The sequence below is a fragment of the Triplophysa rosa genome, linkage group LG6 (assembly GCF_024868665.1).
Source record: "Triplophysa rosa linkage group LG6, Trosa_1v2, whole genome shotgun sequence".
In the NCBI taxonomy this organism is placed as follows: domain Eukaryota; kingdom Metazoa; phylum Chordata; class Actinopteri; order Cypriniformes; family Nemacheilidae; genus Triplophysa; species Triplophysa rosa.
The window spans coordinates 10,833,129-10,860,651 of record NC_079895.1 but is presented as its reverse complement, the minus strand read 5'-3'; the positions used below and the strand labels follow the sequence as shown (position 1 = coordinate 10,860,651).

The window sequence follows — 27,523 nt, the reverse complement described above, 5'->3', positions numbered from 1 at the left end:
ACAGAAGCACACGCGCACACACAAGACATACTGACAGAAATGTCCCCCCCCCCCCGCCGCCACAGACTGAATTTCTCCAGAGAATATTTCAATCTCCAAAATAAATCCGAATCCAGATATATCAGCATGTCAGCAGGCCCTTACGTATTCAACCCGCCGTGTCCATTCTTCCCTCTCAGCATCTCTCTCTCTCCTGTCTGTTTCCTCAGCTGACAGTGGGTTCAAACTTGCTCGGACCCCTGAGAGATCATGTGTGGTGTTGGTTAATCTCAGCCACAATTTCACAACGATACGTGGCCACAGTACAAGGTAGACTAATTGAGGTGGGCAGGAGTCTAAATCACATTTTAATGGAATTTTCATCAGGCGAAACAGACCACTATTACACCTGGGCATTGCGTGCGTTTCAAATTACAGAATAGTTGATTGACAGGTATGTCTGATATCCCGGATGAATCAAGACGACTAAATGCTCCGTTCCAAACACCTCGGATTTAGGATATTTCCAACCTCAAACCTGGAAATACCGTCTGGTTTAAAACCATTAAAAGTATTTAGTAAAATTACAACATTAATGTTATCAAAGATTAAATAACATTAACAAATTCAAGTATTTATTAACTATAAAAGAGCGCCCTTCCAGAAATTATTTCCGGGTTGAGGTGGGAAATATACTAAATCCGAGGTGTCTGGAACGCAGCATATCTATCGTAACTATTTGAAAGGTGGCTAATTTGTATGAATTTAATCAAGCTCGTTTCTGCATTTTAGTAAAATCAGCTTTTGCACCAGTGATGGTTCATTTTAGGGGTTGGGCTTCATTATTGTTTTTTTCTAATTACTTTCTATGACTCACATCGCATTAATTGATAGACTTGGCCACCTTGTAACAGTCACAAATTCCCATGAAATCAGGCTGGAAATGCAATGCGTTCTCGAGTACTCCTCATGTTTTGATCAGTTTACAGCAGTATTTAACACTGTTTCACACAAAATAAATGTTAAAAGTAGGTCCACAGAAGAAAGAAAAGTGTGGGATTGGAACAACATAACAGCGAATAAATAAATTCTCGATAAGCTATTTCTTTATACTTGAATTTGATAGATCTGTTCCCTAATTTCCTCCTCGTCTTCAGTTTCAGCTTCATAAGAGCCATCCATGAGGGATTGTCTAGTCAAATCCCCCAATGTACTGATAAAAAAGTCTGGATATCTGACAAATTGCACAAAGACGGACACAAATGAGGTGTTTTTGGACTGCAAATCTGATCTGATCAGATTATTTCTGGGGCTCCATTTTAGAAAGTAAATTAAAATGACAGTTGTATATGTAACTTCCAACAGTTTCAAGATGATTGACCGTGAAACACTCTGTGTTTGACACGTGTGTGTACGCATGCGTTTAATGCTCCTTTTTGTATGCGAGTATGAGTCTGTTAACAGACTGACGAGTGGTTTGCAAATGGTTTAAAGGTACGGCTCACGCTAATGTCATGATTCTGCCTCTTTTGGTCATGTTTTTCTTAGTTTTGTGGCAGGATCATGACAGACCCACGTGTTTAGTGTGGAGAGAGACATGGCTTTGTTCGTTTTGGCATGCCATGCGCTCTATCCAGTCTCATCTCTTGACCCCGCCCCCTCGTTTCCTCGTTTAGTTTCCAGCAGTTGTTTCACTATACCACACCTGCCAATTGTAATTATCCCTTGTTAGTTCCCCTATTTAATACCCTCTTGTTTGCTGTCCTGTGCTGTTGCATTTTGCTATGTTCACTTCGTCGTGTCATGTACCGTGCTTTCCTCCAGTTCATCTTGCCTTGTTCCTGTTGTGTTTATCCTGTTTCTCAGTTGTTGCCCCCTCGTGGGAAGTTTTGTTTTTGCACCATGTTTGTAGTTTGTTTGTTCTAGTTTCCCCATCGTGGGTCTTTATTTTGAATTATTAAAGTTTTGAGTTTTTCGTACCACTGCCTGCATTTGGGTTCTCTCTCTTGGCCACCAACCCTGACAGCTAAACCTCACTAAAAGAAGAAAGACAGGGTGGTGTGGAATGTCAGATGAAAGGATTTCCTCCTAAAGCAAGGACAGAAAGGACGGAGATCAAACATTTTACAGGGATGCAGAAGATATACAGTCAAAGGTTAAGCATCAAAGAAGAGTAGATAGATGCAAGTAGGTGATAGGTGTAGCACAGAGAAAGAGAGTAAAATGTCACTTTTTTGTTGTGTCTTTGCCAGAAAAGGTTGGCTCTCTTGCAAATGACTCAAACATCTGCTCACATTTCTGGGTCATTTTGCATCAGTAAACGTCTCTAAATTGCCATTTCTGTCATGAGACCACTGTTCTCGAAGCAAACTTAGTCATTCTTCAATTAGATCATATGAGGATGTGGCCCAAAGTCATTAGTTTACTAAAATTAAAACTATTAGAACATTTATGTTAAGAAAAATCTAATCAAATATGTGCCTAAGTATTGACTAAAAATGTACTAAATGAAAATGAAAAATAGCAATAAACTGAAATAGGTTTGAGTCACTAAGAATTTAACTAAAAATAAATAAAAACTAAACTGAAACTCAAATAAAAATAAATACATTTATATAACAACATAAGAATAAACATACGGCCGTGGAAAAAATTAAGAGACCATTCCAAATTTTCCTTTCTAGATGTATTGTGGCCATTTCAGTCCGGTGTTTGTTGAGATACAACAAAATCAAACCTCAGAAATGAAGTAATACGTGAAACACACTGAGAATATGACAAGACACATGAAAACTAATAAAAATTGAGGCCATCAATTTTTTTTACTTTTCTTAAATACTTGCACAAATATTACTGTTTGTATTGCTTAAAAGTGAATATGAACTTGTTTTCTTTGCAGTATTTAAGGTCTGAACAAATACAGAGCATCTTTTCTGTAGAAAAACTGTTTTTTTGAATGTTGAAATGGTCTCTCAATTGTTTCCCCAGTTGTATAAATCATATAAATGAAATAAAGAATTAAACAAAAATTTGCATGAAAACTAAAAATATAAAAATAAAAGACGATTCAAAATATTAACAAAACTTAAAACTATAATAACTCTGGTGTGGCCAAAATATTAGCGGGCATGTCACAAATTGTCACAAGGAGCCATTCATCGTTAGGCCCATTCACAATCATTCCTCGTTTTTAAACTAAAGTATATGAGCAACAACTATTTTCTGTGGTAATGAACATTGACCCATTAATGCTGTCGATTGAGCTTAATTTGTACTGAACCTGAAACATTCCTTTAAAGGGCATGTTAAAAACCGCCAGTGCATGAAAGGTCATGATGACTCACGTGCTTGATTGGATCGTGCCCTTGTGGACCCAGAATGTAGGACAAAGAACTCTAGAGTGAATACTTTAGAATACAGAAAAAGACAGTTTGTTCTTATTAAGTCTAGTCATTCCTCTACTGCTCTTTTTCTCAAATTGAACTGAACATTTTAATGTGACTTGGATGGGCTGATCAAAAATGTCAATCGGCTAATTAAGAACTTGCTGCTCATTGGCTGCTACAATCTCTCATTTGCCTGCTGCGCATTACATAGCAAAGTTTAATAAACAAGATTAGATTTGAAAGAACAGGAAATGGCATAAAAAATTAATCATTTAATCCACAGCCGTGGCCCGATAGCTGAAAATGGCCTTGTAAACCGCAAATATCTGGTTCTAGGCTATTTAGCACAAAATCCTAACAACGGAAACGCGGCTTTTTTACAGGCCAACTGTTTTTGTTCTGTTCCTTTTAGCATATCAGTGTCCAATCTTACTCAATAATAAATTGAGATGTTTATTTAGAGAAATGCCCTCATCTCTCCGATGGTTGCTTAGCAACAACTGTATTATTTTGGGCAAGGGTGATTAATATTAAGAAGTGTTCTCTGAATACCTCTGCACAAATCCTCCTCACTTCTCTGTTAATGTGTGTGCATTTGTTTGTGTGCGCTTCTCTGTTAATGTGTGTGTGCGTTTGTTTGTGTGTGTGCCATCTGTGTGCTCTTCCTGTGGAGGAAGAAAGGCAAAGATATACAGTGAATACGTTTCAATTGTTATTTTCGGTTCATAAAAAAACGGTTGACCCAAAAATGAAGATTCTGAAAATTATTTATTCTCCCTCATGTTGTTCCGAACTCACTCTCATCAGTTCAATTCAGATCAGATCAATGTACTCAATACAGTTTAGATTGGATTTAGAAATGTGATCTCAGTCCAGCATGTGTTCCATTCTATTAGTTCATCTCGAATGGCAACGGCACAGACACAAAGAGACAGGACTAGAAAGGTCACAATATTTTCATTTCATGTTGAATGCGAGTCAGCTCCCCCCTTTTATATCTCTTATTTCATCTCACTAGATTCCCCCTCTTTTCTTTGTTTGACGACGATATTTGAGTTGTGTATGTGTGTGCGCTGTGTCCATGTTGTCATTAATAATGTCTAGAAGTGATAGGTTCACACATGGCACAGTCTATCTATCTCTCTCTCTCTCCACCTTTCACTCATCGTGCCATCATCCAAACCTTTCACATCATCTGTTCCACATCTACAGCAGAGAGCATGAAAAATGATTTCGATAGCTCATCTCTCATAATAAACATGTTTATAGCAAAGTAATGACCATATACATCATGCATATCACATAGTATTACACATTAGCATCAAAATGCTGGAAATAACTAGTATTAGACCAGCAATATCCTCTTACCTGCTATACTTATGAAACTGTGTGTATAAGTTTGTGTGTGTGTGTCTGTATCGGCGCGTGTCCAATAAGATTTCTGCAGAAAGTCTTCAGCCAGAAGTGATTCCCTTCTGAAAAGTCCTAAAAGCATTAAGAATTCCTCCACCAGCTCAGTATTCTACGGTACCTCCCTTTCCCACAACCTCCTTCATTTTTTAATGCTATTTTTCCTTCAGAATCGCTCTTGCTAATTTCCATCTGTCGCTCAATTTCTTTCATTAAATGTCACCTGCAACCCACACCTTTATGCCGCACATTTCACATTTAGATGAACAATGAAATGACTGTCTTAGTAGAACACAAGGACACCATTTTTGTACATATAGTTCATTTAAATGATTAGTGGATACGTTTTCTTTCTCATCTTCAGTTTATCTCTCTTAATTCCCTGCTCATTTAACATTGCCTTACCCTCCTGTTATATAGGGTCAAATTAACAATTTTCAAGAAAACGCATTTATATAATAACAACATGAAAATAATCATTTTTTTCCCCAGATAGTTATATTCTTTACCCATGCATTCTGGAACAAGAGCTTGAATGGTTTCAGTTTTTTTATTTTGTTATAAAGAATTTGAAGCATCTATGAGAATCAACAGCGTCTTGTGGTTTTTGCATGAACTCAGCCCAGAACTCAGAAATTGAATGTACACAAATAAAATATAAACACATATCAAAAAGATATGTTTTGTCCTAATATTTCATTTAAAATATTACAATATATTACATACATATTATAATTTATTAAAAATATTAACTAGGTAAAGTACGAGTAATAATAAATAAAACATTTTGTTACTATAACCATTTGTGGGGTCAATTTAAACCATTAAATCATTGCTTAAATAACACATAAAAAATAGCACATAACAGGAGGGTTAAAACTACACTGTAAAAATAAAAGGTGCTTCAAACATCCTGTTGTGTACTCAAAGAACCTGTATTTTAAGTGCTTCAAAGCTCCTTTTCTCATAATAGGGCTATTGGTGGAACCATCTATTTTTGTGGTTCTTCCAAGTACTTATAAGATTCTTGAATAACCCCATATTCAGTTCTGAAGTTCTGGAGTCACCTTTTCACTACACTGGGACCTCAAAGTGCTTTGCGGGTTATTGAAGGAACTCAAATTCTAAAAAATGGTTCTTGTAAGTGGTTCTCATTATCATAAGTGGGGTTCATTATCTAGAGGAACCACCCAAAATTCTGCATGAAATTTTTAGTGTCTGATCATTTTGATGTTTTATGAGAATAAGAATAGTCCAAAGTTTGGTTTTTGGCCCCAGCTAACTGAACACACATTTTAAAATAATGCACATGATTAGAAAAGGCTAAATGTTATTTTGAAAAAAATTAGCAAGCTTTTAATTATTTTATATTTCTTACTATTGATATTATATTAATTGGAGACTAAACATTTTGTTAACACTTCAGTATAGGGGGCAATTCTCACTATTAACTAGTTGTTATTAGCATGCCTGTTATTGGCATATTGGCTGTTTATTACTCATAAAGCACATATTCTGCATGACCATATTCTACATCGCGAATCCTACCCAATACCTTAACATAACAACTACCTTGCTAACTATTAATAAGCAACAAATTAAGAGTTTATTGGGGGAAAAGTCTTAGTTAATGGTTTGTTAATAGCGGAAATTGCCCCCTATTCTGAAGTGTGACCAACATTTTTACTTTATAATTGGATCCTAAGTCACTGAAATCTTTTGAAAATGTAAACGTTGTTGTGCTTTCCATTCAAACAAACTGCAGCTGCTCTGTGTGTTTATTGTGCAGTCTTGTCCTCCACAGTACTGTGACGTTGTTGGCCCAATATCGCAGCATCAATGCATGTGGCGCTTTCGTTGGAATGTGTGTTTAACTTTTTCCAGCTCTGCGCAGACCGATCACCTTATGACAAAAAGCATACGGCATTAGAATAGCATCTCCAAAGCATACAGAGCAGTCAGCTCACAAATAGATCTCACTGTGCTTTGATGTCATACGCCGATCAGTCTGCGATCAAACATCCGGAATTCAAAATAACGGATCCCAACAACCTCTCCACTGTCCCATTGGAGGTAAGTAAAGTCAAAATATATACATAACTTAAATATACTAACTATATATTATTTATATAAATGTATACTGATACTCTGACACGTCTAATTGTATGGCCGCTTTTGGCTGTTTAAAGTAAACCGTTTATTTACACAGTGAAGGCAGCGCTTGTTTTAGCCGAGATGCTAACGAATATAAGTTAATTATGAAGCTAGTGGGGCTAACGTTAAATGGGTAACGTTAGTGTTAAATGACAAACAATGACTTTTAGCCACTTTTAGTGAATGGATAGCTCTTTTTTTACTTATTGCTGTTTGTGTTGAATGGTTTCCCCACCCATGTTACATAAATTGTCTGTAATTAAATTTTTATCATATTCAATTCTGTTTTTATCATTTTTCCTCAGAATTTTCAGTATTTTCCAGTTGAGCAGACAAAAAAATAAGTATTATATTTATTATGATATTTTTATTATTTGTTATATTGGCACATGTAAAAATACTTTCTGACAATGAAAAAAACGGGAAAAAGTGGATTATTACAGTTGTTGCTATAAATAGCCTATTGTACTCCTTAACCCTAGACCAAAGCAGTGACTTCCAGGCATTGTAATATTTTGTTTATTGTTACATTTCTAAACCAATTTGTGATGCGCTAAATGATTAAATGTAACGTTTTATGAGACTTTATCTAAATCCCTCTTTTTGTCTCCATGTCTTATTCCCAGGGACACCCAAGGCCAACAGACCCAGCTCCAGCCCACCCTAATGCTCATCCTTGCACTGCCTGGGACACCTAAGGCCAACAGGCGCAGCTCCTGTTCTCTTTTTGCCATACATATCTACTTTAGCAATACAAAATTGTGAAATGCACTATAAAAATAATTTTGACTTCGCCTACATGGATCCTCACACCACCTGGTAATAGCAGGAAACCCATTTGGAGAGAACAGCATTGTTTTTTTGTACAATTGTACAATATTGACTATTCTGTGAATATTTATTCAATGTAAATTGTTGTTGTTTATCAATAAACTGTTTGCTTTGTATTTGGTTTTAGTATTTATGCTTATTAATGTATTGTGAATAGCAAATATAAACTGTGAAATGGTGCCTTGAAGCACCCAAGATGGTTCCAGACCATTTTAAGAAAAGGGATCCCCAAGAAGCCTTAAGGGTTCCTCAGAGAACCACCCTTCATTAAGCGGTGCCTTGAGTGTCCCCTGAGTGTTCCGCCGGCGTGGCAATGTGAAGAACCCCAAATGGTTCCTCAAAGAACCTTTCATTTTTACAGTGAACTTTGATTTGTTCTTTTTTGTTTAATTCATTGATTGCTACTTTATGTCACGTGTTTGTTTTGAGAAATACTTGACAGTAAATTTAAAGTACTTTTGAGAAATGTGTTTAAATTTATGTACTATTACATTACCATTCTGTTTCACATACACTTGGTTGCACGTTCGCTCTCCGAATAAATCATGACAGTGCAAATGATACTTTTTGGCAAATGAAAATGCAACCTCAATTTATCTCGGTAACCCCTATTGGACATTTTTACTAAATAAATGAATTAGAGCTGACTGTGAATAGTGCATTTTTATTCATAAAATAAAATCTTTGCATCCAACCTGACCACCATATTACTACATTCTTTTTTTTACCCATCACGCTGCAAAAACCTGTGCTACACTTTTTTGTTACACTAGATTGAAATGAAATTGAAAAAACCCAAACATTTCAATAACAGCATACCTAAATTTCCAACACAGCAAAGCTCAACTTCACTGGCTTGTATTAGCTCACACGCAAAACACTTGCAGACACACACATGCAGCATCTCAGCCTCAAAATGACTAATCATGTGGTCAGTGTGTGTCTCCAGTCGATGAACGGTGTCCTGCTCTTTTTCTGCTCATTCTGAAGGCAGAACATGGTCAGAGTCGTCACAATATGCTCCAATCTGCTCTTGTTTCCAACATGCCTGCATCCAAAGTCTCGGCCAAACAAACAGACGTGCCTCCATCCACCGCATACACACGCGCGGTTCACTTCAATGCACACTCTAATAGACTGACGCGCATGCGCAGACGAGCGTCTCTGTCCGCTGCGTATATAAAGGCATGTTGTATGTGCTTGGTTTAACACACACAGTGACTTCCAACAGAGGGCCTAGCGAATTTCTCTGCACCATATGGAGCCACTATTGTTGGAGAAACCAGCAGATAATTAGCATAGAGGATTTGCATTTATTTGAATGACTTCTATTCAGAGCGTAGCATCATAATGCTGACTCGAGCAGCTATCTATCTAGCATGGGAACTCCTCACAGAAATAATGTTGCCGAGCTATAACAGTGTGTGGCACAAGCATTCTTGATGACTTTCTTTTAGTAACAGTTTGACGTCTTTTCAATAACAGATTAGAATAATTTGTTGAAACTTGTGTGTTTTTTTCCGTGTGTGTGTGATTGTGTAAGCAGTCACAAAATGTCTCCTGCATGTAAACAGAATTACTTAAAACACACTTAAGCAAATACATAAAAACACATATGTTTGGAATGCCTACTGCACAGTACATGCCACATACGGCATACCATTTTTTTTTCAAAGTAAGAGTATGCGGTATGAAATGATAAATGTTTCAAGCTGCGACGACGATATTGTCACTATGTTGAGAGGGGAATTGGTGAATTGAGAATGAAAAATGATGTGTCATTTATTTATATGCACTGTCTGAGTTTCGGTACAAAATTTGAGCTGACTGCAATTTGCAATACAGGCACAGTTATAACACTGATCTCCATCATTTGATCAGATTGAGGGCTGTCAAACGATTCATCGCCATGAATCGCATCCAGAATAAATGTTTGTGTTTACATAATATTATGTCTGTGAACTGGGCATTTTAATTTTGTATTTATAAACACATACACATACATGTATATATATTTAGGAAATATTTACATGTATTTATTTTTATTTACCAATAACTTAAATTATATATACATAAATGTTTATTAATTTTATATTTTTCTTAAATATATGCATGTATGTGTATGTATTTATAAATGCAAAATGAATATGCACAGTACACAGACATATATTACGTAAACACAAACTTTTATTCTGGATACGGTTCATGGCGATGAATCGTTTGACAGCACTAGATCAGATGTAGAGAAAATTTACTGTAGGTCATTTTTTTTTTTTTTTGTGTGTTTTCCTAAGGCCCACAGGGTTGATTTTTGTAATGGTGCATTCTATAATAAACCTCATTTGTGCAGAAAAGAGGAAGCAGCTGTGTTCTTGTGCTGCCATCAGCCAATCAGTGATGATTTTTTATGACTTCAAAGTGATTCTTATGTAGGATTTGCGACTTATGTAACTAAAAATGCAAAAAACACAAAATACCAGAGCAGAAACAGACATTCAAATACATTTCCCACACCAGCTGCGAAATCACCATTTGGATGAACAGGAATGTTATGCTTTCTCCAGTTATTGATACTTTCATGTATCATCTGGGGTATTCCACACACATGAAAAATATACGCATACTATGCACAGTATACACACTGCACACAGCTCTCTAAAACAGCAGGTAATATGGAATTCAGAAAAAAACCACACACAAACAAACAGAAGCCGGTCTTACCGAGCTGAACGTCCATGGTGAGAAGCTTGTTTTCAGAAGGGAACAGAATCCTGGGGGGCTCTTCAGTCAGAGGAGCTGAAACACACACACAGCGTTATTTTTACTAAGTGCCATCAAGCACTTCTGATGAGGCACACACGCGGTCCCCTTGCTGCCCACGCGCTCATGATTGGATGAGTAAACTCTAGCATCTCGCCATCAACATCTCAGCGAGAATTGTCCTGGTCTCCCTAGTGTTCACGTTTCAGTTCTTTCTCTCCTCTTGACTCTTTTTCTCTATCCATCAACCCCCCCATCCCCCTCACCAGAGTTTCCTCTCTCCATGTGGGCATGATGCTCTAAATTCCAGATCATTTCCTTTGAGTCAGAGGTGTGTATTTCTCTCTCTCTGATGAGTTATGCTGACTGTGTTTGTTCAGTTGGCTTTTCTCGAGCACGTCGCTCAAGGTAATACAACATGCATGGCGTTACCTTGTGTGCATGCGTGCGTTTGTATTTGGCTTTAAATAGGTCTTAATACTCAAGAATGAATATTTGTATATTTGCGTGTGTGGCACAAGATTGGCCACGAGCCGCGAGCGTGTGTCTGATGCAGTGGGGGTGCGCTTAATAGACAGCGAGCTGGTGGAAGTTTAAGCCGCGCGATCGCTCATCCAAAATCCAATTTTCACTCGGCGGAGAAAAGCACGCTGGCCCCTCCTGACGGATTATTCCGGGTGACTGACGGATAGCAAACAGCAAATTAATGAATTACGCTTCCGGAATATACACATCACGCTGCTGACCCATGCCACACTTTTTAGGGTTGTAAGGGAAAACAACACTCTTGTACTGACGAATGCTCGCAGTGCCACTTGTTTGCTTTGTTTTATGCTTGTTTCAAGTGATGAGTTTTTTTGGGGAGAATGTGAGGGTTTTTAATGAGCTTGTCAAGACTGTATCTATCGTAACATGTTTTAAACACAGCTTGCGTCTCAGACGTGCTGAGAACGGGAGAAAACCAGAGGAAAAGAGAGAGAGAGAGGATGAGTCACCAAACAAGTCTAGGAGAACAATTACAAAGCTAATCCATGCAGTGAGAAATGGAGTGGGTCATTTCTGTTATGCAGTACAATTTTTTGTTCATTTATGGTTTAATATATTGGGTAGTTTTGCTTCGAGCAGATGCTCCCATGTCACAGGGTGCTTGTAACACGAAGAACTGACAAGTTATTAAGAAATGTTCTAGGTGTTTCTTTATGTAGGTTTCCATGAGGGTTAAGACAATTTTTTATTTCACTAATCACAGGGTTTCAAACGAAACATTTCTTATGAAAAATTATTTTCATTAAAACAGAATAATTCCTATCACTTTTTTACATTAAAACAAACCCTTTACCTTCAACTAAAAAAGTCAGTTTCTAATGACATCATCCTCCAGGAAGTGACATTACACTCTCAAAAATAAAGGTGCATTAAAGGTTCTTCACAGCGATGCCACAGAAGAACCATTCTGTCAGGATCGTGTGGCTGAAGAACCCAGATGCAGGCAGGCAGTGACGGGGTTAATAAAACAAGAATTTATTCTAAAACAACGGAGACAAAACAAAAACCCTCGATGGGGGACAAACACAATAACCAAAAATGCTTTTCAAAAAAGACAAAGAAAAACTTCCCACTATGGGGCAAAACAGAAACTAAGGCTAAAGAATAAACCAAACTTACAGACAAGGCAAGAACTCGGGGAACAGGTAGACAAAGCGCACGAAACACAGCACAAGGTACAGGATTTCACATACACAGTACAACGTAATCCACGAGCAACACGACAATGACACATGAGGACTATTTAAAGGGAAGACAAATGAAGGATAACGACACAGGGCAGGTGAGGGTAATCAAACACGGCCGGGAAACAATACGGGAAACGAGAGGGGCGGGGCCAATGACGAGACACTGGAGAGAACGCATATTATTGTCAAAAGGACAATAATATGTTTCTCTCCGCACATAACCAAAGGCTTTGTCATGACTCAGGACCAAGAAAAACATGACTAAGTGAGGCAGAGCCATTACAGAAGCCCCCCCTTTAATTAGCACCTCCAGGTGCTCACCAAGGGGTAGACGGACGAGACAAGACAGACTGGGTGACAGACAGGACAAGGCAAAACAAAGAAAACAAAATCAAGGGCAGACATGACAAGACAACAACAGGACTAGGGTGGGACATCAAAAATAATAAACATGGGAGGGGGGGTGGGGACAGACAAGGGTACATGGGAGGAACAGTCTTTGGGGGAATAGTCCTAGTCCCCGGTTGCGCTCGAGGGCGCGGAGTCCTGGGGGACTTAGGGGAGGAAGTCCTGGGGGGGACCACCGACTTTGTTGGGCGCTGGCTGGAATGCCGGCTGCACAAGGCTGGGGACCGGCTGGAAGGCCGGCTGCTGCACCGGCTGGAAGGCCGGCTGCTGCACCGGACTGTAAGCTGGACTGGACACCGGACTGGAGACAGGACCGGAACCCGGCTGGGCACACGACTGCAAACTGGACAGGGCACTGGACTGGCTGCCGGCTGCACTGGACTGGACGCCGGCTGCACCGGCTTGGATGCCGGCTGTACCGGACTGGACGCCGGACTGGACACCGGACTGGACGCCGGCAGCACCGGACTGGACGCCGGCTGCACTGGACTGGACACTGGACTGGACACCGGCCGCACCGGACTGGGCACGACACTGGACACCGGACTGGATGCCGGCTGCACCGGACTGGATGCCGGCAGCACCGGACTGGACGCCGGCTGCACTGGACTGGATGCTGGCTGCACCGGACTGGACGCTGGCTGCACCGGACTGGACGCCGGCTGCTGCACCGGCTGGGATACCGGCTGCTGCACCGGCGGGGACGAGGCCCGCGCTGCCCGCCGCTGCCTCTTTTTCTTCAGCCGAGCCACCTGCCTGGTGGTCGGCTGAAGAAAGGATGTGACGGGTACGGCTGGCTCCGGCTGGGACTCCTCGGAGGTGGACCCCCAGGATGCTCGCCTCCCCCGCTTGCCACCGAGGCTGACTGGAGGCGAGGCTGCAGGGGTTGAGGTGGACGGTGTGGCAACACCCAAAACCCCGACCTGCAAGGGGCCGTTCTCAGGAATCGCCGCCAGCCCCGTGAGAGGCTCCGCCATGGACATTCCCCTGGGCTCCTCACGATTCATCGCGAGTTGGACCTGGTCCGCGAAGCCCAGGGGTCTCAACCGGCGCGTCTCAGCTGGCTCGAAGGGTTCATCGAGGCAGCTGTTGAAGATTACCTTCAACTCTGCATCTGTGAACTCCGAGTAGCACGCGGTGGACAGGAAGTCCATGGCGAAGTCTTTCACGGGGGTCCCCCTCTGGCGGAAGCCAAACAGGACGTGAGCCTGGTGGCTCCTGAACGCCTCGTCCGTCTCCTCCATACTGCCCGCTGGGTTCAGAGCTGGCTCGTGGATTCTGTCAGGATCGTGTGGCTGAAGAACCCAGATGCAGGCAGGCAGTGACGGGGTTAACAAAACAAGACTTTATTCCAAAACAACGGAGACAAAACAAAAACCCTCGATGGGGGACAAACACAATAACCAAAAATGCTTTTCAAAAAAGACAAAGAAAAACTTCCCACTATGGGGCAAAACAGAAACTAAGGCTAAAGAATAACCCAAACTTACAGACAAGGCAAGAACTCGGGGAACAGGTAGACAAAGCGCACGAAACACAGCACAAGGTACAGGGTTTCACATACACAGTACAATGTAATCCACGAGCAACAAGACAATGACACATGAGGACTATTTAAAGGGAAGACAAACGAAGGATAACGACACAGGGCAGATGAGGGTAATCAAACACGGCCGGGAAACAATACGGGAAACGAGAGGGGCGGGGCCAATGACGAGAGACAGGAGAAAACGCATATTATTGTCAAAAGGACAATAATATGTTTCTCTCCACACATAACCAAAGGCTTTGTCATGACTCTGCCAAAGGACCAAGAAAAACATGACTAAGTGAGGCAGAGCCATGACACCATTCAGCCAAAGGTTCTTTAAAGAACCATCTCTTTCTTACTTTTTATAATCTAATAAAGCAATAAGCCCCATGAAGCAGTGGGTTACAGTGCATTTTATAACAGCTAAGGGCGTTGTGGCACGACGCGGTGCGGAGGCTTATTGCTAAAATGGTTATTCCATATACTGTACGTATCAAGGTTTCATAAAATAAAGTAAATAAAATGATATTTAGGCTATGTAATGCGGTCAGCCGTTATAAATCGGGGTATTTTATAACGGTTTAGAACTCGGCTCAGCCAATCAGAATCAAGGACAAGTTTTATGACTGACTGAGTGGGGTAACTTTGTTTTGAAAAGTGGTGGGGACAAAGACGACACAAACAATACTTTAATAAATTGTTTCTGTACTAACTCGTTGGGAATATTCATGGGCGTAACAAGCGTGAAAAATGTAGGTGACTCCTCTAGAAAACAGTAAACAGTATAAAAACTGCGCCGCTTTATTGACGGCTTCATTGGTGTAACGTTAGTGCGAAAGACGCATGACAAATATTATTGACACTGCCGTGAAGCAGGTTCGAATCCGCTGAACTCACTATTCTAAATTTTCACATCACATATCAGATCTGCTTCCATTTGTTTTTGAACTACAGTATATCATGTTTTCATCAATAGACCATTTAAAGCATGTTGTGCTTTATTATATGTAAGGATGGCTGTTGCCGTACGTAATTAAACATATTAATTTGTGATAAAATAAAAACTACTGAAACGAATGTGTGTTTTCCCCATGTTAAAAATTTGTTGTTTGACACAGATTACCTGTCGGTGGGTCAAGGATTGAGACGTTTGGGAACCCCCTGCTAATAAGCACAAACATTCAAGTATACAGAGGAACAGATGGAAAAATAATATCTAATAGACGATAGCAACCCCATGTCGAGAACAATAAGGACGAATATATAGCACCAAAGTGCAATTAAGCGCAAAATGTTTGGTACATGTATCACTTGAAGAGCCATTTTCAAATATTTTCATCATTTTCTTAAAAATAATTACCTTTACAATCTGATATGTGATAGGGAAAAAGTTCAGCAAACAGTAGTCCCGAACCCACGACGACATGAAGTAAGTAACACATGCTTCACGCTCTACGCCACTGGAGCAGTCGATATGAGTGTGCCTTTCTTACATTTTGTCTATTCTAATCTGAAACTGATGGGCGGAGTTGGTATGAATAGCCTCTGTTTACAAAGCGGGCTACTTGCACGGTAAATAGACACTCCGTATTTTTTATTTCTTCCAATAAGTGGTGGGGACAAAACTGACTTTGGCAAAAAGTGGTGGGGACATGTCCCACCCATCCACCCGCAAATTACGCCTATGACTGACTGACTTAAAACTGACTGTTTTATAAAGAACCTTTTTTGCCAAAAAGAACCTTTTGTGAAACTGCAGGGTTCTTCAGATGTTAAAGGTGGAACCAAACCAGGTGGAACCTTCTTTATGGAACCAAAAGGTTTTTCTATGGCATCGAAGAACCTTTTAAAGCACCCTTTTCTTTTAAGAGTGTGTATCTTTTTTAATTTTCATTTTTGGGTGAACTATCCCTTTAACCTGGTTTTCAGAGGCAGGGTCACAAAAAAAATAGCTATTGGGTTTTAGCAATGGGTTTTATGCATTTTCTGATATTTTAGTTTGTTTTGGTATTAGTTGGTTTGTTCCACACATTCCATGTAAAAATTGATATAACATGAAAATTTGATTAAAAGTTGGTAAAAAAACATAACATTTTACTTCAAGCTCACACTCTCAAATAAAACAAAACTACTACTCAATGAAGTAAAAGTGGCTCAGCTATATATATTTTTAAAGATATACTTTCTACAATTACAGCACAGACAAACTCATTTTTCCTTTAAACGTTACAGAGCTTGAAAGGTACTACATAACCGTAACTGTGCATCATGTCACTGGTCTTCAAACCGTTAGCAGTGACAAACACCCTCAATATAAAGATGCTGCCGCCTCTATGTCTAAAAAGGAGAGAGACTGTGACGGAGAGAGATGAAGAGCGAGAGATGGAGTTGGCTCAGTTGCAAGGGATGAGTGTGACGGAGGAATGGCGTGATGCAGCAGAGGGGAGAAATAAAGAAGAGCTCGGGCCAGCACGGTGGGGAAACTAGTTAGACACAGCAGGGAATGGGGGAGAAAAAACCCTAGAATCTTTCCTCTTTTAAATCCCTCCATGCTCTTTTTCTGTGTTATCGTGCACACACACACAAGCGTAGAGTAGTTTTCTGTGTGAGATGAGTTCACAGAGTTTGAGTCTGATATATTGACAGACTGCGAGTAGGAGAGGTGTGATAGCACTCGCTCCCTCTGAGGTTCACAACTCACACATACGCACCCACACAGACACATACACATGGCAACAAACACACGTAAGCACGCACATTCAACGTCTCCCACAAACACACGCACGTACAGTACCCCCAAAAAGCATTTGGACACTTGAGTCACACCTAAAAATGTATGAATGGCTGTGCGTTAGATAACCAGTTTCCGAGCTGGCAGTCCAACCTGAAGTAGTTTTCTGACTTTCTGACTTGAATGCAGCATCACTCTTCAAAGGCACCTGTGTGAATGTGAGGCAAACTGACTTTATACTGTATTCTAAGGAAAGTTTTGATTTTGTAATTCAATGGATACGTTTCAATAACTGTGACTTTTTGTGTACTCTACTCATCCATATGCTGCTCTAAACACATTTTTTCACAAAAAAGGACAGCTTCAGTCACCATTTACTTTCATTGTGTAGAAAAAGAGCAGCATCAACAAAATTCTAAACTGTTCTGTTTAACAACCACAGAACAAGGAATTAAAATGTTGTCATCACATACTCACCCTCATGGCACACAAAAGGAGATATTTTGAAGAATGTTGGTAACCGAACAACGGCGGTAGCCATTGACTTGCATTGGTTTTGTGTCCATACAATAGTGAATGGGGACCGCTGTTGGTTGGTTACCAAGATTCGTCAAAACTTTTTTCTGCAGAACAAAAAAAAAGATATTTTGAAGAAGGTTGGTAACCGAACAATGGCTGTACCCGTTTACTTCTATTGTGTGAACACAAAACCAATGCGAGTCAATGGGTAACGATGTTGTTTGGTTACCAACATTCTTCAAAATATCTTCTTTTGTGCTCTAATGTCATACAGGTTTGAAATGACAAGAGGGTGAATAAATGAGAAGTGAATAAATTTTCACTTTTGGGTGAATAATCCCTTTAAGTGTCCAAATACTTTTTGGGATCTCATTTAGGTTGCATATTTATTCAGATGCGAGACCCACTTTCTCTAGGATGTACGCATTCTTCATCTCTCTCTGTCATAGTCCGTATTGCATAAGTCTTTGCAGCCGGCACGCAGTGCGGGGTAAATAATTCATGCTCCCTGACTACTGTAACACTACTTTTCCATTACAGATAAACCCAAACCTGGGGCAAAGCTAATCAAAAGCATGCACCTTAAATGCCCATCGGCTCCACCAACCTCTGAGATGTGCACACACTACTGTAACATACATACCCAACACCGTGCCTTACTAAGCTGCAGCATAAACTACAAGATAAGCCCTGCGCGATCTCTAACCTGTGAAAGCTACCAGAAATGACCTAGCATTAGCCCGAGAGCACGGTTCACTGGTGAAACTAGGGCAGATTTGATGCTCGGGAGGACACAACAATGTATTCATCGCGATCGCTGCAGCACACTGCGCTGGATACGATCCACTTTAGTAGAGCATTCAGAAGATCTGACTCTATTTTCAGCGATAACAGAGATTTTCATGCTGTGCATTATTCCTGTTCAGATGTCCTTGAGAAATAAACAGCAAGATAAAAGGGGCCTCTGAGGGAAAGAACTACTGGGGTGGAATGTAAAAAAGATAGTGTGTTACTGACATTTATAAAATGTATAGCTGCGGTTCCTGATGCTGATTGGTCAACAGCTGTGCTATATTCACAATATGTCCTGGCTTAGACTTCGGGCCGTACCGAATGACACTCTTCAGCTGTGACTATATTCTCAATATTGCACAGATGCTCATACTGTATTGCTTAAAATGATAGTTTCCCCAAAAATGTCATCATTTATTAACCCTCTTGTCCTTTCAAACCTGTACGAATTTCTTTCTTCCGCAAAACGCAAAAGAAGATATTTTGAAGAAAGTTGGTAACCGAACAGTGCCTATAGTATCGTATGGATACAAAGCCAATGTATAGTAAGTGAATGGGTGCTGTCGCGGTTCGGTTCTTTTGTGTTCTGCAGAAGAAAGTCATACAGTTTTGAAATGACAAGAGGGTGAATAAATGATGACAGAATGTTCATTTTTGGGTGAACTATCACTCTAAGTATGTCTGTAAGTCTGTGGATCTAGCATGAAGAAAATGGCTTAATAAATAAATCTAGAAAAATTAGTATCTAGAAAAAAATACATTTAGGGGTAAGGGGTAAAAATACATTATCTCACTGGAAAGTCTTCAAACATTTGTGTTATGGGCTTGACAGAGTTAATAGATTGACCAAAAAATAAGAAAATCTGTCATTATCTACGTTTACATGGACCAATGTAATCCGATTAGAAATCCAATCCGAATGAAAATGCTCTGTATAAACCCGTCAATCAGATTAAAAATGCCCAAACTGATTGAAATTTCAGTCAGATTGTAAGGGGTGGTTTATGCCGTTTGTAATCTGCTTGATAGGACATGTAAACACTTGATCAGATTGAAAATCGAAGTAGGAAGTTTTGAGCATGTGCAAAGACGTCGCTGGTTCCAACAGACGTAAGGGCGTATAACACACGGAACGAGCAGCTGTTGCTACCCTGTTGAAAAAAACAGCATATTCTGGGTTCGGTATGTTTTGATGCTGGTTTGTGCTGGTATAAGCTGGTCATGTGCTGGTCCTTAGCTAGTCCTGAGCCGGTTTAAGATGGTGAGGAACCAGAACATGACTAGCTTAAACCAGCATTAAAACATACCTAACCCAGCATATGCTGTTTTTTTCAACAGGGTAAAGAAACCAAAAGCAATAAATAAAAAAAAGTGGTAGAAATTTCCATATGCTTGTCATCTCTAAAGGACCATATTAATATTTTTACGCATTTAAAATCTCAATTGTTTCCCTGGAGTTCCCTTTTAACCGTAATTTCTCGGGTTTCTTTTTAAAACATGATACATTTGCAGATGTACAAACATACTAAAATATCTAATCATAAAATTTAATTTGTATTCGTAGTACCGAACATTTATTTTATTTCTAGTGTACTTACATGTGCTTTGGAAGGATTTACTTGTTTTACCATGATAAATCGCTGTGTAAAACGACGTTGCTTCATTGATATGTAGACATTATTTTGCGTTTAGGAACTGTACATTATTATGCTGGTGTCTGTGACAAAATAAACATATCTGAGCTTATAACATTGTTTGAGTAGCCTTTTTGTGAATATTATTATGATAGCTGTCTATGTTTACCGTTAATGCTGATATGAATCTGCATATTATCACTTCTAATGTTCGGTATTAGCTGTTATTAAACATTTATCCTAATTACTGTTTGCCTGCAGACGCTCTGGTGGGTCTTGGTAGTTTTGCCATGGTTTTACCCAGAGCCATTGAGAGAGAGAGTTCTGCCAACGGAAGTCCAAAACGCTGGAGCGTCACTTGATTCATGGAGCCTTCAGATAGTTCCAGGAAGTCATGTTTACTCTTTAAATGCTTTACTTCTTTCATTTTTTTATTCATTAAATGGCTTTCGTCTTTAAATGGGTTAGAAGTTTACTCAGTTGGTCTGTTTAGTCGCAGCTCCATGCGTTACTAGTAACTTTCGGAAACTATTGAGAGCCTCGATTGCTGTGAAAACACTGTTCCATTGGAGTCAACGGAGCTGGCAGAACTCTCTCTCTCTCTCAATGGCTCTGGTTTTACCATGGTAAAACCGCATCAGATGTGCTCGTGCTTAATGGCACAAGACATTACTCTGCCGTTATAAACTGTAACTTTTTTTCGGTATGTGCTTTAAAACACCGTTTTAGTGGGTATTTAGGTGCAGTGTGCATATATCAGCAGATTAAATCAGATTTGAAGCTTGTCATATAAACACGCACATTAATCAGATCACCTTTCATGTAAACCATACATTCAGATTGCACAATCTGAACAAATTCTATCTGATGTGTTCATGTAAACGTAGCGATTGTTTCCTATTCACCCTCATGTTGTCCACAACCACAATCACTTTTTCTTCTGTGAAACACAAAAGAAGATATTCTGAGAAATGTCTTAGTGGCTTTGTGTCCACAATGGAAGTCAATGGGGGGGCAATGTTGTATGGTTTTTCTAACGTTCTTCAAAATATCTTCTCTGTTCTGCAGAAAAAAGAAAGTCATACAGGTTTGAAATGACATGAGGGTGAGTGATGGAATAATTGATAAACTATCCGTTTAAGTTGTCGCCCTCTCACTTAGCAGCATTTGTAATTAATCCTTAATGAAATATGATTACATAACTCTCCACTGATTAGGCGTACACGTGCACACACACTCGCGCACAAAACACACACACTTATCTTGTCCTAATTAGACTCGACAGATGCATAGTGTTAGGAGCACGTGTAAAGTATGTGAGATCACAGCCCCAGTGTATCATGGGGAATTTAAAGACCATGGGGGCTCCAATCAACATGGAGATCAATGGATAAACACAAACAAAACACATTCTTACCCACGCATCATCTTGTAACCACTAAATACCTACTCTGCCACTTAACAGTGCTTCCCTACCGGTCTACACTACCCATAATCCTTTCTGCACATGGCTGACTGGATTGAGTCTGAGCGATTGCCCTACTCTAATTGTTGCCATGGCGATTTAGAGGGAAGGGCACAGGTGGGTACAGGTGGTAGATGTAAAGAATGGTTGGCATTGTCCCCGGAACACTCCACTGAAAGTCCCTTCCGGGCACACGCGCTTACACGCTTACACTGCTCCAAACCTGCCGTTGGCATGGACACCACGCAAGTGTCCATGGAAACCACATTGTCTGTACTAAAATAGCAATAGGAAACGCAAGCTACTTTTTGAAACTGTTTGCCAGCAAGAACTACTTCAACTCACTAACACACCGCTCCATAGCCGGCAGCTAGACACCTAACAAATTGATTTTTAGGGTCCCATCAGTATTCATTTAAAAATAACCCAAAGGAAAATATTATTACTTAGAGGTTGCTCCTTGGTAGCTCAAGAGACTTGAGTTAGAGTTCTCAGTTCCATAGACACACGCGTGCACACACACACACAAAAATGGTTGACATACTGATAGCTTATAGTTGCACATAGCTTAGATAATTTGGTCTTGGTAGAACTGGATGAAAAATGTTTTTAAGTTTAATTGAAGTCTATATTAAAATCCCAGAGCAATGCTGGTCATTCTGAGTCCAAATTGTGACAATGTTTTCATTGGAACTCTCAAGGAGATACATGTGCGATCACTGGAGTCTTCTCAGGGAGAAAAATGCGAGAAGCAGATGTAAGTAAAAGACTCCATTTCCTCCTCTTCATTTAAACTCGCTGCTGCTTAAAAAACAATTGAGATATTAAAGCCATCTTGATTTCGCTTAGGGAAAATTACGGTAATTTAAAAGACACTGCTGCTAAAATCGTTCAATCTACTGAAACACGATATCAACTTAAACATGTAAAAACAGCATTTTTCATGACCTGTGTTTAAAAAGACATGCTCAAAGGCCCAGAGAAAAATCAGAAAGTAATGAATACCCAAATTATGAATAATTCTATTTGGTAGAAGTTTCGGATAAACTAAAGGCCACAAGAGATTAACGTATGCATATAAAATGCTTCAGATGCATTTCTTTAAATTAAAAATAACATTGTTGTCAGAGATGTCTCTTTGATAATAGCAAGGAAAGTTAAGTATAAATATGCTATGTATTTCTATAATCATAGATCCACTAAACACAGAGGATGCCTACTCGACGAACCCAGTGAAACCTCAGACCTTTTTCCTCTATTCATATTCTTGACGTCTCCCCCTGTCATGCATAAGGTGTGGGAAATTTTCCTTTTGGGCAATTCAAGTGTGCTGAAATAGTGGGAACTAGTATAACACCAAGTCCTATTAAGTCCCAGCTCTTCACACCCTGGCATCTCTTCCACTGTGGTTCCCGCTCTCGTCTCCGGACAGACGGCAGCTCTCCCTGCCGTGCGTGTTCCTCCCTTCGTGGGTCAGGAACTCTCAGACTGTGTCTACCTCGGATTCTCCATGAGTGTCGTCGGGTCGAGTCCTCTCCCCGCTGCCTCTCATGGTTCTCGAGGGCCCTACTGGTCCGGATCTCCCGAGGTGGTTCTGCTCTTCCGTAAGTCCCGGTGGGTCGAGTCCCCCTCCCCCCGGGCTTACGAGGTTCCTGGGTTCGAGGCCGGTGTTGCCTGGTGGAATTACTGGACTGTTCGTATTAATAAAGATTCTCTCATTTTGCATCCACATCTTAGTCTCCGCTTCCTCTTTTCCTCCCACAGTCATGACAAAATGGTCTGACCCTACTGGAGACTCAGCGGGGATGGATCCTCTCCGCAATGCCTTGCAGCAACAGGGGATCGCCCTCGGTCATCAGGTCACGCTGCTGAACGTCACCACTCAGGAAGTCGGAATCCTCGCCAACCAGGTCTCGGACCTCACTGCCCAGCTCAGCGAGGTACGACAGGAGCTCGCCGTGAGCCGGGCTTCTTCCCAGCGGTCACCCAGCGGAGACGGATCCTCACGTCAACAGCCCCCCGGTTTACAGCAGAGATCCCAATGCCTGCCGGCCTTTCCTCTCCCAGTGTGCTCTGGTGTTCTCCCTCCAGCCACGAAGAATCAAGGGTGGCGTTTGTACTCACTCTGCTGATGGGCCGAGCCCATGAGTGGGGGACTGCCATGTGGGACGCCCAGGCTCCATGTTGCCTCTCCTTTGCAGAGTTCCATGCGGAGATGACGAGGCTGTTCGACAGATCGGCCCAGGGTGAGCAGGCGGCCGCTCAGCTCTCTCGCCTGACACAGGGCCGGAGCTGGGTCACGGATTATTCCATCAATTTCCAGACACTGGCGGCCGCCAGCAACTGGAACGAGGGGGCGCTGCGCGCTCGGTTTCTCGACGGGGTGAGCCTGGTCATTGCTGATGAGATCGCCGCCCTCGACCCCCCTCGGAATCTGGACGCTCTCACCAATCTGTGTCTGCAAGTCGAGAGCCGGATAAACAACTGCCGATGCCGCCAACCCACCTTCCTGGCGTGTCCGGGATGCCAACTCTGCTCAGAGTTGTCGGGGCAAGCTCGAAGGAGGAGCCGATGCAACTGGGCCGTTCAAGGCTATCTTCACTGCAGAAGCAGCAGTGTCTGCTGGGAGGACTTTGCTTTTACTGTGGGAAGCCCGGGCACCAGGTCGTCCAATGTCCGCTAAAAGATCCCGCCCACCCGTAATTCGGAGAGTCCGGGTGGGCATCATTCCTGTTACCTCTCCTGTTTCACGCTCCGTATTGCCGTTCCGGATTTTGCTCGCCGGTCAGAGCCATACCAGCCAAGCCCTCCTCGACTCGGGTACCGAGGGAAGTTTCCTCGACACTGCCACTGCTGACCGATGGAGGATTCCTATCAAGCCTCTCGCCAAGCCCATCTCGGTCCAGACACTAGCGGGTTACCCTCACGTAAGACTTTTTCTTTCTGGGAATCACTGTGAGTGTATTGAGCTGTACATCCTCGATTCCCCCAATACCCCCCTCATATTAGGGCATCCTTGGTTGTCAAAGCACAATCCTCACATTGATTGGGTTAAAAATCCTGTTTTGGCCTGGAGCCCCTCTTGTCACGCGTCTTGTCTTGGTTCTGCTCCATCTCCTGTCTCTGTGTCTTCTGTGTTACAAGTTGAAGCCACCGATTTGTCTGAGGTCCTGGCGGAATACCACGATCTGTGCACCGTGTTCAGCCGGTCGCGAGCCACCTCTCTCCCTCCGCATCGCCCCTACGACTGCGCCATAGATCTCCTCCCGGGCACTTTTCCACCTAAGGAGGTGCCTCTACTCCCTGTCCGCCCCTGAGAGAGAGGCCATGAACAAGTATATCCACGAGTGTTTACAAGCTGGGCTCATTCGCCACTCCTCCTCCCCGGCTGGTGCAAGTTTCTTCTTCGTCCAGAAGAAGGACGGCTCCCTGCGTCCCTGTATTGATTATCAAGGTTTGAATGAAATTACCGTTAAGAACAAGTACCCCTTGCCTCTCATGTCAACTGCCTTTGAACTCCTGCAGGGAGCTCGTGTCTTTACCAAGCTAGACCTCCGCAATGCCTATCACCTAATTCGTATTCGGGAGGGGGACGAGTGGAAGACGGCATTTAAGACACCTTCGGGACACTATGAGTATTTGGTTCTCCCGTTCGGTTTGACCAATGCTCCTGCCGTCTTCCAGGGCCTCATAAATGCCGTGTTGGGTGACATGATCAATTGTTTCTTCTTTGTGTACCTGGATGATATTCTCATTTCCCCCCCTCTCTCCAGGAACACGCCCGACACGTCAGAGAGGTTCTCCAGCGGTTATTAGAGAATCAACTCTCTGTCAAAGTGGAGAAGTGCGAATTCCACGCAGTCACAGTTTTGTTCATTGGCAGAGGCATCAACACTGATCCCACCAAGATCAGAGCCATCGCCGAGTGGCCTTTTCCCGACTCACGTAAAGCTCTTCAGTGGTTCCTGGGTTTCGCCAACTTTTACCTGCGATTCATCCGGGGTTTCGGCCAGATGGCCGTGCCGCTCACACCATTAACCTCCACCAAGGTCTCGTTCAGGTGGAACCCCAAACTCAGGTAGCCTTTGATAACCTCAAGTCCCGTTTTGTCTCTGCTCCTGTGCTTTGTTTTCCAGATCCTGAGCGGCAATTCATTGTCGAGGTCGATGCATCTGATGTTGGGATAGGCGCGGTTCTATCTCAGCGCTCTAGTCATGATGGAAGGTGCGCACCCTTGTGCTTTCTATTCCCATCGCCTCTGCCCTGCAGAACGTAACTATGACATCGGAAACAGAGAGCTGCTGGCGGTCCGCCTGGCTTTGGGGGAGTGGCATTACTGGCTGGAGGAGTCAGTGCAGCCCTTCTTGATCTGGACGGATCATAAAAACCTTGAATATAGGTCTCTCGGGACCTTGGTACTGTCGTGATCTCAGTCTTGTCTTGGCTTTGTGTCTCATGTGGTGTGTGTTGTTTTTGTTGAACATGTGGAGTGCCGTTTTGACTGCTCTACATGTGTCTGGTGTTTGCGTCACTCGCCCCGTGTCTCCCTGCCAGGCTTTCCCCTCACCGGGTTTCCATCACCTCATTACCGTCACTCCTGTAGCTGGTTCCCCATCAGTAGTCTCCCCTGGTTACTCATTAGGTTTCACCTGTAATTCATTCCCGTCATTAGTTCCCCTCTATTTAATCCCCTTTGTCCTCTTGTCTTGTGTCAGACCGTTGTTTAATGTTCACATCACTGGGCGTTCCTAGTCTTGTTTTCTTAGTCATCTTGTTAGTTAGTTCATGATTATCTCAGTCATAGTTTTGATTTATTTTGTTGTTTTCTTGTTTTCTCTTAGTGCTGACTTTTTCCTTTAGTTACTCTCTCAGACTCTCTCCTCGTCTTAGCTGCTAGTGCATTCACCCGTTGCTCTCATAGTTCTCTGTTAATCCTCCCCTTAGCTCTCATTGGCGTCCCGAGGCTCTCCCCGCCGTGCGTGTTCCCTTCGTGGGTCAGGAACTCTCGCACTGTGTCGACTTCGGATTCTCCCGTGAGTGTCGTCGAGTCGAGTCCTCTCCCCGCGGCCTCTCGTGGTTCTCGAGGGCCCTACTGGTCCGGATCTCCCGAGGTGGTTCTGCTCTTCCGTAAGTCCCGGTGGGTCGAGTCCCCCCCCCCCGGGCTTACGTGGTTCCTGGGTTCGAGCCCGGTGTCGCCTGGTGGAATTACTGGACTGTTTGTATTAATAAAGATTCTCTCATTTTGCACCTGCATCTGAGTCTCCGCTTCCTCTTTTCCTCCCACAGTCATGACACACATGAGGAGACGACAGGCCGACCTAAGTCCAGGAGACAAAAAGAGCTTGACAGACTTGTGAGAGAAAGGAGGAGCCTGAGGAAACAGTGGAAGAAGGCCACAGAAGAGGAAAGGAAGAGACTAAAAGGCACTACAAGGTGATATTAAAAGTCGCCTGGCCTCGCTGCAAAGAGCAGAGAGCTTGAGAAAGCAACATAAGAAAAAGGAGCGAACCAGCACCGCTTTCTACAAAGATCCTTACAAGTTCGTCAGTAGCATCTTTAGCAAGGAGAAAACTGGGACCCTTAAAGCACCTATAACAGATCTTGAGGAACACTTACAGAAAACATATTCCAACAATAAGAGGCATGAGACAATATCCATTCCAGAGGACATGACACCAATTCAGCTACCAGAACACCAGATGGAAACAAGGCCCCCCAAATGGAGTGAAGTTGAGAGTGCAGTAAAACGGGCAAGATCAGCTTCAGCTCCTCGACCCAACGGTATATCATACAGGCTCTACAAGAAAGTCCCTGGAGTGTTGATGTAACTTTGGAGATTAAGGGCTGTGGCATGGAAAAATCAGGTGATACCAAAAGTCTGGAGAAGGGCAGGAGGCATACTGATCCCCAAGGAGAAAAACTCCTCAACTATTGACCAGTTTTGACAAATTAGCCTCTTGAATGTGAAAGGTAAGATTTTCTTCAGCGTTGTGGCCAAAAGACTCAGCATTTCTGAAGAGTAACAACTTCATCAACACTTCAGTGCAGAAGGCATTCATAGGGGTTTCTCCGGATGTTTGGAACATGCTAATATCAACAGGCACCAGTTGCAAATGGAAAAAAAGGAGAAGAAAGACCTGCATGTGGTTTTTCTAGATCTTGCCAATGCATTTGGATGAGTGCCACATAA

The 27,523-nt window shown here is 42.0% G+C and overlaps 1 protein-coding gene across 4 annotated transcripts in view; it reads right to left on the bottom strand.

The window, feature by feature from the left end:
- il1rapl1a (interleukin 1 receptor accessory protein-like 1a) overlaps positions 1-27,523 on the bottom strand; it is a 93,116-nt gene that overhangs the window by 15,499 nt on the left and 50,094 nt on the right. For all 4 annotated transcript variants that reach the window (XM_057336132.1, XM_057336131.1, XM_057336135.1 and 1 more), the window contains exon 6: positions 10,482-10,556. In XM_057336132.1, coding sequence (XP_057192115.1) covers positions 10,482-10,556 — 75 coding nt within the window. The remainder of the gene's footprint in view (positions 1-10,481; positions 10,557-27,523) is intronic.